The sequence below is a fragment of the Polypterus senegalus genome, chromosome 18 (assembly GCF_016835505.1).
Source record: "Polypterus senegalus isolate Bchr_013 chromosome 18, ASM1683550v1, whole genome shotgun sequence".
Classification (NCBI taxonomy): Eukaryota; Metazoa; Chordata; class Cladistia; order Polypteriformes; family Polypteridae; genus Polypterus; species Polypterus senegalus.
The window spans coordinates 21546870-21557932 of NC_053171.1; the positions used below are offsets into that span (position 1 = coordinate 21546870).

The 11063-nt window shown below is 43.5% G+C and overlaps 1 protein-coding gene across 1 annotated transcript in view; it reads right to left on the bottom strand.

Moving 5' to 3' along the window:
* Positions 1-7356, bottom strand: part of LOC120519003 (cation channel sperm-associated protein subunit beta-like) — a 55537-nt gene extending 48181 nt beyond the window's left edge. The window contains exons 1-5 of the mRNA XM_039742074.1: positions 7343-7356; positions 5526-5589; positions 5073-5225; positions 4556-4648; positions 4360-4475 (exon numbers count right to left, since the gene is read on the bottom strand). Of these exons, the coding sequence (XP_039598008.1) occupies positions 4360-4475; positions 4556-4648; positions 5073-5225; positions 5526-5571 (408 nt within the window). The 5' untranslated portion in view covers positions 5572-5589; positions 7343-7356. The remainder of the gene's footprint in view (positions 1-4359; positions 4476-4555; positions 4649-5072; positions 5226-5525; positions 5590-7342) is intronic.
* Positions 7357-11063: the final 3707 nt, after the last annotated feature.

Here is an 11063-nt window from a genome sequence, read left to right on the forward strand (position 1 = left end):
AAAGGGACACCCTACGAGTCTCTGATTGGCCAGTACTTGTTGCCTTTGTGGGTTCGAGTTGGTTGTGTTTAAGCATGAAGACTGATATTGGTCAAAGTGAAGGCAAGAATGTCAGCCAATCACAGGCAGAGTAGGGTTGGCCTTCACTGAATAGAGGAGCGGGAACCTGCATTCTGAGTGAAAACAGCTGACACTCTTGTGGCAGCGGCATTCCTATGGGAAGTATGAACATAAACGCCTCGGTCCATTCTGAATTAAAAGCCCAGTTTTCAGTGTCAAGCTTCTGCCGTTTATCAAAAGCCATGACACATTGACTGTTTCATCGCTTTTCTCTCTCTTGTCTTCTCACTCCTGTATATTTTTCTCTCCATGTCAATGCCGCTGCCACAATTTGGATGCCTGTGTGTTGGTTTGCTAATCGCGCAAATACAGCTGAATCAATTTATGTTAAATTTTGAGTGCCTTGCCATAGGTCCACCCTAAAATATAGACTATATGACGTACATGAAAGATGGGTTATAATAAGAGAGGGACAGCTAAAAAAACAGAACTAACATGGGGATTACAATTCTCAATTGGCAGCGGGAGTGTGCTGGGGCTGCAGTGAGGATATTGTCATCACCAATCACAAAGTTCAAGTGCAGGCCAAAGCAGAATTTCATCTACAACCACAAGTATGTAATGCGTTTTCTTCTTAATGTGAATTGTGTTTAGCCACATTTAAATTTCCAAAAGACAGTCTGTCCCCCATTTACCATATTTACTCGTGTACCATGCGCCCTCGTGTAAGACGCGCACCCTAATTTTTACAAAGAAAATCTCGAAAAAAGTTTTGTCCCGTGTACGACGCGCGTTGTGATTGTGTAGGGAGCATTTAGAGAGAGAGCGAGCACTGTCGAGCGAGAGCGCGAGCATGCGAGCGAGAGAGAGCGCGAGCAAGTGAGTGAGAGAGAGCATGAGTGGGCGAGCAAGCGAGCGAGAGAGAGAGCGTGAGAGGGCGAGCAAGCGAGCGAGAGAGAGAGCGTGAGAGGGCGAGCAAGCGAGCGAGAGAGAGAGCGTGAGTGGGCAAGCAAGCGAGAGAGAGCGAGTGCGCGAGCGAGTGAGCGAGCCCAAGCAGAATTAGTTTCCTCGCGTATGACGCACACATTTCCTCGTGTATGACACGCACCTGATGTTGTAATGCAAATTTTCGGGAAAAAATGTGCGCGTGGTACACGGGTAAATGCGGTATTTAGTCCCAGGCAGTGCCATATAAACCTTTTGATGTATAAAATCTCCAGTTCAATAAGTAAACCCATCTAGCACCCCCAGACATTCATGGACTTTCGGATTAAGACCACCATAGACATATAACATGGTGTACCCCAGACAAGACTGTCCTGGAGCAGCCCAACTGTACTCCACACTGCCACACAGTGTACAGAGAGGCTCCTAATATTTAAATAGCATTATTAATAGTGCTGGGCAGCGATTAAAATTTTTAATCGTGATTAATCCCATGATTGTCTGTGATTAATTGCGATTAATAATCATTAATTGTAAAAAATCACATCATGTGCAAAACTCAAAAGTAGTGTATTGCTTGTGTTTAGTTTGCAAACACTTTTAAACAAATAAGATGCTTTTTAACAGCAGTATTCCCTTTACACGGCAGCAGTTAAAATATGTTTTGTGAATCTCAACTTAAACATTAATATAATCAAATCAAATGTAAAACCAAACCTATTTGCCGCGGCAAGGGGATTAACGTTGTCTCTAGTTTGTTACAGAAAAACAATTTACCCTTAAGAGTCCAGAGCCACGATCACAACATTATAACATCAAGTTAACATTTCTAAATCGGTTTTCTTTTTTATCTGAACAGATACCAGCAGAAACATTTTCTTTTATCAGGGAGCAGCACAAACAGTCGATTTTCAGTTGTAACTTTTTGAGGGAAAATATTTCAATTATAAAAAATATCTTGGAAAGAGACGACACGTGATTGTCTCAAAGAGACACTTTCACGTCGCATGAGACGAGTCTTCATGCCAGGCGATGTAACCACGCCCGCGAGACAAGAGCTACTGCAAAGAGATTTGGAAAAGTCCGGGGTGGTTATGTCAGGTACATTTCTTGTAGAGAGAAAAAAACGATATTCACTCACGGGCAGCTATATGTTGCGTTGTCACGATGTAATTCCAAGCACGGAGGCAAAATTCAGTGCGATATTGATAAAAAGGTAAAAGCGAAAAGAGATTGAATATATGAACATAAGTGATATGACAGAAGTGCGCCACACAGATCACACGACATGGCAGCAGCAGCAGCAAGCCAGCAGCTGATCGAGCAAAGAGGAGGTAAAAAGAAAAGAGTTTCCTATTGTATCACCGTTTAACAGGGTGTGTTGGAGGAGCGACCGCGTCACCTTGGGGTGTGTTCAGCCCCCAACTTCACAAGAGACGTGAACTGGTTTGCGCATATCGCAAGCAGGGGGGAGGAGGGGATGTGGGTGAGCGAAGCAAGCAGGTGGCAAAGGCCCCTATTTTTCCAAAAACTCCATTTTCTGAAAAGCGCACAGAGCAATACTTTCACACATAAGTCAACATAAAGCGTCTGTTTCTGCCTGTCGTGCCTGCTGTCGACGCCTGTCTGCAGTTTGCGACAGCAGCGGTTCCTTGGGGTGGGCGGCTTGACGGCCAGCAGGAATGCACAGTGAGCTGGCTGCCTGGTTGTCTTTGTGAGACAGGTGCGGGGGGGTGGTGGCTGCACTGAGACACAATACGCTTTGTACCTCCTGTCACCATAAGTGTCTGTCCTCCCAGGGCGAACGTTGCCATCGGTGCATCAGCCACACGCATGTGTTCAGCACCACGATCAGCTGGGGACCGATCAGCTGATACTGGTACCTCACTTTCGTTTTCGGTCTACATCTCCAGATCACTTGCATCAAAATCATCAATCCATTATCCAACCCGCTATATCCTAACTACAGGGTCACGGGGGTCAGCTGGAGCCAATCCAAGCCAACACAGGGCGCAAGGCAGGAAACAAACCCTGGGCAGGCACCAGCCCGCCACAGGGCACACACACCCACACACACACCAAGTACACACTAGGGACAATTTAGAATCGCCAATGCACCTAGCCTGCATATCTTTGGACTGTGGGAGGAAACCGGAGTACCCAGAGTAAACCCGTGTGAGTCCGACAAATCAGAGTCTGATTTAGCAAAAATACGAAAAAAAAGTCATCCAAGGATTGTTTTGCTTTGAGCATTCACTTTGGTATCTCTCCATTTGGGATTTTAGAAGCTGTTTTGCTCTTTGCTACTCTTTTGCCAAATCAACAAAGCTGACTTTCCTTCTAGCAAAAGCATAGTGAAAAAGCACTGTAACAAGAAGATCACTGATCTCTATCGATCACTAGTGAGACTGAGGTTTTCAAAATAATAACAACTAGGGGGCTTCGCCACCTGCTCGCTTCGCTAGCCCACCCCCTCCCTCCCCGGGGGCGTGTTACTCGTCAGCCACTTCGCATCTCTGCCTCTCACGTTGTGAAGAGGGAGGCTGAATGCACGCTAAGGAGATGCTGTCGCTCCTTTGAAGCCCCCTTTTAAACGGTGATAGAATGGGAACCAAATGCATTTTTTTTTACCTCCTCTTTGCTTGATCAGCTGCTGGATTGCTGCTGCTGCTGCTTCTTCAGCCGTACTGCATGATCTACATGTCACCCAGTGCTTCAAACATTTAAAAGCCTGTACAGCAGCTTTACTTTTGTCTCACTGACTTGTCTAGTGGGACATTAAAGTGTCTCCGAGAAAATCACGTCTCATCTCCTTCCAAGCCTTCCAAGATTTTTTTTTATAATAGAGAGATAATAACAAAAACTGCATTAACGCACAATAAAATAATTGTCTGCGTTAATTAATTAATGCGTTAACATGATAATAACACATTAACTTGCCCATCCCTAGTTATCATGTAAAAGGGCCATTGAAAGATCGTAGATATGAAGCTGAAAGAGTTTCTTCCAACAAAAGTGCCTTAAATGAACACCGAATAAACTTTACTATGTGATTTTCTGTCAGATTTGATGATCCTTTACGGTGGCCATGTAAGCTAATGATGACAGTGTAATTCAGGGATGTTGGTATCTATTTCACTGCACATGTGTCATTTGATGTTAAACGAGATGTGGGCACCATCTGTTTTTGGATTCCCAGGCCAGCCACCAAAAAAAACAGCTCAAGGTGAGACCCCTAGACATGCCTGGTGTGCATGCAATATATGGCATGTGACAAAGTGTGTACATGATAGAGTGTGCCAGTGTGTGCCACACGCTGACTCCTGCCCACTGAGCCTGCTAAAGTGTCCTTACCATCAAACTTCCATGCCCCGAGACCAGGCTTTTACTGATGAAGAGCCCAAGGGAAGTCAGGATTAAAACATGTTGGGTGGTGAGCATGATGTCCACCATCAAAATGCTGGTACAGTCTGGAAGAGAGATGAGACAAGAGGTGATGTACAAGTCCTCCACCCATCGTTGACACTACAGCAATGAAGAGCAGACGCACCTGTTGATAGTGCAGAACACAGGGCCATGGTGGTGTTAAACCAGACTGTCCCGGGGGATTTGAACGCTGACCTTGTCACACCAACGTATACTCCTAAAAAATGAGAAACAGACAGAGAAGAGACATATTATACTGTATGGACCAGTCCACCAGTGCCTGCCTGTTAGAGTTCAGAGGTTTCATCTGAGAGATTTGTATGCCTTACAGCCAGTGCCCCTCTTAGCCACATGCCAGGGCCGTCGTGAGTCTTTTTAACTGACTACCCCCACACACCCCTCTCTGTTTGCACATTTCCAGGGGCTTTACCTACATAAGGAAGAGTAACAGCATACCAGAAAGTCCCTACCTATTTCCCTGAGCATGCCAAGTTGCATAATTCTGGATTTGCCTGCTTGGGCACAGTACCAACGGTTTACAGGTACTACAGACTCCATCTGACAGATGGCAGTGAAAAGATGAGATAGGATGTATTAATCTGGAGGGAGAAGTTAACTGAAAAAAGAGATATTTAAGGTACCTGTTTGTGTATTGGGTGCAAAAGTGAGTGCCAGCAGGGCCACATCATGGTTGCATGGACTGCTGGAAATTTTCAAGCCCACTATGGAGTCATTGAAGGCAGAGAAGACACTGGGTAAGATGGGATCGCCAAGAGTCCACTGGAGAATAGGCTCTGTTAACATGAATGGGAGAGAAGCCACAATGTTTAGTGGGTTACACTGGATATCAGCAGGTGGGCTTAGACATTGTGTTCTTGAGGCTAGTAGGGGGCACACAAATAGACACAAAAACGGTCCTGCCAACATGCCCAGCAAATATATAAGAAGAAGGTTGATGGAAACACTTTGTCAGCAGGGCAGGAGACCAGTCAGGTTGGGCACTACTAAGACCCTCTGAAGCAGAAGGAGTGAATCTTAATGCCCAATGCTGTAGGCTTCTTCACATCCTGAAAAACTGGCATAAAATGGCCTACCTGTCTGGGCAGCTGCCAGTCTTGCGAGGCTCAGTGTTCCCATCATGCACCAGATGGCACCAGTCTAATAGAGAGAGGACAGTTAACAGTAAAACTGCTGGCAATGCCAATTTCGAAAGTGAATTTGAGCACCCTTCACACCCAGTGCCCATTATTCCTACCTGACAGGTGAAGTATTAATAATTAGTGTTTACTTTGCTCTTTGGTTGTTTTCATGTTTTGCCATTTTGTTTACAGGTTTTTCTTTATGGAGAATTATCTCACCTACTTTTTACTTTTGGTTTTGTCTTATCAAACAAAATCATTTTTCATGTCTTGTTTTTTGTTGTTAGGTGATGCAATCTTGTTGTTTAACTGCCCTGCTGCCATTTTATTCAGCTGTCACTATGATGTGGCAACCTGTTACTATTGGGGTGTGGCCAGTGAAGTCACATGTGGTGATGTCATCAGTGTCACCATCTAAAGCTCGGCGCTGTGGACAACAATTTGTCTAAGACAGTGGATTCTAACCAGCATATCCTATCTATTTCTAAGGCCTACAGTAGAAACAAAAAGTTGTAGTCCAAAAAAAAAATATCTTAAAAAAAGCAGCGTACACAATATAGTAAAATTACAGTAGATTCAATTCAATCTGGTCACCTTTTTTACCGTCGCATAAAGACAACATGCACCCAAGTGCTTCCAATTGGTAACCATGCTGACGAAAGATGGCAAAAAAAAAGTTTTTAAAATGGTGCAGACAAAAATTAGATAGGAATCAAATCGTCACATTACCTTCCTACCTATTCAATTATTATTTAGTACCTTTTCCATGGAGGACCAAAGTGATTTTCGGAATCCCAAAATTAGTTGGGGTTCCTGCCAGATGACTTCATTTAACTGCAAAGTAACTGAAACTTTCGAGCATTAAGGAAATAATTGGGATCATTGGGGTGGTGCCAGAAGACTAAGTATTGCTTGAAGTGAAAAGGAGGGATCTAACTCGGGGGGTCCAGTCTGTGAACAGAGAGCCATTCTGTGAAGAGTTTGGGTCACAAGTGACATGGCACCTACAGGAGACGGCCAGTTTGATAAGCTCTGGCCTGGGACATCTGCTCAAAATTTTGGAGGAATGAGACACGGAAGTTGGTGACCGAATGGACCTGGCAAGGTGAACCTCATAGGTGCATATCTATTTGAAGATTAGACGATAAAGTTAATTACTCTTTTAATAATCAACACATTCATATTTGTAAAATGTTTTCTGGAGTTCTTTTTAAAGCTCCTGTGTATATTCATTTTGTTCACCTCCATTATAAACTGGAACTACTCCTTATATTATTAATTTTATATATGAAGACCAAGACACCAAAAGTTTGCAAGTTTTGTCTGTAAAGGTCTTGTATGACGACAACAAAGGAAAAAGTGCAGAACTCTTCTGTTTTTCTGTGATGGAGGACACCCCATCTGGGGTTGGATTCCACCGCATGCTCAGTGCTAGCGGCTCCTGGAGACCCTGACCTGGCAAACTGGCTTACAAGATAAATGGATGGATGTTTCTGTTTCAGAATTTTATCCGTAGCCAAGCAAAATTTTGCTAGCTTCTCTCTTATTTGACAAAGTTTACGTATAATCACAGGAATTATTTTTAGTATTGGTTAGGTAATATTTATCTCATAATGCCCTAGTCTACACCAATAAAACAAGATTAACTTCAGAGTCATAAAAAAATCAGCAATTGGAAAATTTACAATAAGACAGCCAAAACTTATCTTAAGGCAGGCCAGAGCTAGACCACTTCCCTAGGAGGCACACCCTACTCAACCGCTACACCTCACCAGCCATGATTGCGATTTCCAACTGTCCTTGCAGGCTCTCCAAATGGTATTGGCGCTTAAGCAAATCTTGGTTGTGCCCACACTCCTTAAAAGCCCCTTTCTGTCATGATAAGCCATCTTTTTGCAGTCTTTCTTGCTCAGCTGCTCTCAGTGAAGCTTTTTTGGTCGAGTGTTTTGAACAGCATTCTCAAGTGTGCCCCATCAGTCTCTGGAAGAGAGAAAAAAGCAACAAATTAGTGAGTAGAAGAGTGTCAAGAAACACAACGGGGTCTCTGGAATACCTTCGGCAATCCACCTTTATAATGCCTTACAGGGACAGAGATCTTATCATTAGCCATGCTGGTCAGTTAGTTAGTCAGTCAGTCAGTCTCTATCTATCTATCTATCTATCTATCTATCTATCTATCTATCTATCTATCTATCTATCTATCTGTTATATAGTGCCTTTCATTTCTATCTATCTATCTGTTATATAGTGCCTTTCATATCTATTTATCTATCTATCTGTTATATAGTGTCTTTCATTTCTATCTATCTATTATATAGTGCCTTCATTATTTATCTATCTATCTGTTATATAGTGCCTTTCTATCTATCTATCTATCTATCTATCTATCTATCTATCTATCTATCTATCTATCTATCTATCTATCTATCTATCTATCTGTTATATAGTGCCTTTAATTTCTATCTATCTATCTATCTATCTATCTATCTGTCACATAGTGCCTTTAATTTCTTTCTATCTATCTATCTATCTATCTATTACATAGTGAAGTTCACATCTATCTATTATATAGTGCCTTTCATTTATATCTATCTGTCTGTTATATAGTGCCTTTCATCCATCTATCTATCACCCCAAAGACACCTTTAGCTAAGCTTCCTTTCTACATCGCTGGCCACCACTCTCACCAGTCTGGAACCACCGAGCCTCTGTAGAAATTAGACTCTCACCAGCCGTTGTCAGACTGACTACACAAAAGACTGACCCACTGAGTTGATGGCACAAGGATCTGAGGACAGTCACACACTGCCAAGATGTTTCTGGAGCAGTCAAATCAGTGGCACATATTGGGGTGACACGCTTTGTAAATCTGAACCGCAGCAAACCTTGTATGCTTACATGCATATCATCATATTGGCATCGGGGTGCGTGCGTCTCCTTTCTCATACTCTCATGAGCACCTCCATAACTTTTGACTGAAATTTAAGATGGTTCTTTATCTCTTCCCCCCTCCTGCTTTCTGATGTGGTGCAGTCAGGATGTCAGAAAAGGCAGCACAGGGAGGCGGCCCACTGATGTCTGAATCAGAGTGGATTAGAGTTCATGGTGTGGGCATTTTTCTTTCAGAAGTTCACAGGCGTTTATTCTAACCTGCTACTGTTTGGCACTTTACTCCCCTTTCACCATCGAGGTCCACAATGCTACCACTGACTTCTCATTCCACAGCCAATTGTGGCATACACCTCACTATGCCTCTCAACACTGCGCGCGCACACACACACACCAATATATTCTGGTAGCTGCCACCGTATGCCACTGCAGTCCTCGCCCACTTACTCCCACATCAGCCTCTCTGTCACTCCACCCTATGCTACTTCCTCTCAGCCTACTATGCCACTCTCATCTGTCCCTCAGAACTTTGTGTCACTTGATCCCCTCTTCACACTATTCTATGCCAAATGTTGTGGTCACACTCTTTGTGGTCATCCCTCGACTGGCATTTTTATCCACTCTGCTTTAGCATCACTCCACTTGACTCCACATCACATTGTGGTATTTTACCCTACTTCTCTACCTTATATTTCATATTTTCATTCAGTGTGTGCCCCGCTTACACCCCACTAATGTGACCCAATCTCTTTGTTCTCATGTACCCCACAGCCTCCTTGGCCACTCATTTCAACTTCTTACTACTCTTCTAATGCACTTCACTGGCCCTGGCGCTGTACACTCCACATTAATCCAGGGGTCCTCAATCACGGTCCTGGAGAGCTGCAGTGGCTGCAGGTTTTTGCTCCAACCCAGTTGCTTAATAAAAAGCACTTATTGCTAAAGTAACACTTCTGCTTCACTTTAGTGATTTTGAGCCCTTATTGCTTAATTTTGTCTTAAACAGCTAGTTTAATTGCTCCTTATTATCAATAACATGCAAATGACAAGAGAGAGCAGCATTTCTCCATTTAGCTTATTTACATTTACACCTGTGTGTATTTATCTGCACTATTGGGTTTAATTAAATACTTGGAAGAAAAATGAAGAGAAAAAAGTGAAGGACTGAGAATTACTCGTCCATTTTAGCCTTCAAATCATTTGCATGATAGAAAGGGAAAGAAAATCTAGAATATGAGAATGACCTGACATAGCAGATTTAATTTAATTTCATAGCTTGTTAGTGCTTTATTGGCAAGAATTGCTTTCTAATTAAGCAACCAGGTCAGAACAAAAACCTGCAGCCACTGCGGCTCTCCAGGACTGGGGTTGAGGACCCCTGCACTAATCAATCCTATTGTCACACACGTGCGCATTGAAGGCAGCTGGAGGGCTTAATTAATAGTAATACCAAACCAGACCAGGGGTTGGCGAGCTGCACTAACTCTCGCTCTCCATCCTCTGCAGACTATCCTCGGGAAACCCCACTAGGTGCTGGCACTTTGGATGACATCACTTCCAGCACCGGCGCCATCGAGGACGCCGCTTCCAGCTCCGGCGCTCTGGATGGCATCACTTCCAATTCTGGTCCATAGGACATCACTTCCAGTCATGGCCTTTAAATACGCCATTTTATCCAACCTGAGTCAGTTCTGTTTTGGACTTCAACACAACTCATAAAAATGAACCTTTTGCAGCCAGGGCATAATATATGGACGGCTGCCCCAAACCTTTTTTGATGTACCTTCATTGTTCATGTCACACACTAATCAGTACTTCATGCCAATCTGTGCCTCTCCATGCCGCACCTACATCACTCTGTGCCATTTTGCACTTCCAAGTTTCTCTACTGGACTCCTCTTCACCCCCACCCTCCTTTCACTTTACAATTGTCTGGTCTGCTTTCCGCCACTTCATGTCCCACCATTACACTCCTCTGCACTCCACTCATTTCCATGAGGTGTGTGTCTCTTTGCCACTCTAATGCGTTCCTTTTCTATCCAGTGACTTGACTTTATGCCTCTGCAGCCCATGGAGCTCTTTGCCACTTTGTGCCGCCCCTTCATTCTCCTTGTCTCTTCATCACTTCATGGACTCCATCAGTGCCCATAGCACTTTTCAGCACTCCTCTGTACTGCTCACAGCTTTAAGTCACACATCCCACACCATCCACTTCATGACTGTCAACCATAGAAACATAAGAAATTTGACAAACGAGAGGAGACCATTCAGTCCATCTCGGCTGTTTGTTTGGCTAATAGCTAAGCTGCCCCAATGTCTCATCTTCTTAAATGGTCTTGAGGTTTCTCCTTCAAATCCATGGCCTGGTTGTTTGTTCCAGATTCCAACAACTCTTTGTATACAGGATTGCTTCTTGGCTTCAGTCCTAAATGCACTTCCCCTTAACTTCCACCAGAGTCACTAATAAGCTGAAAGAATTCTGCTGATCATTAGGAAGTTACATGTCTGAAGTCTTCAAAATTATGAAGAGAGTGAGTACAGCGAGTGGATCCCTGCTGTTACGTTAAAATGACTTCTTCAACAAGAAGAACATAGTTGGAAACT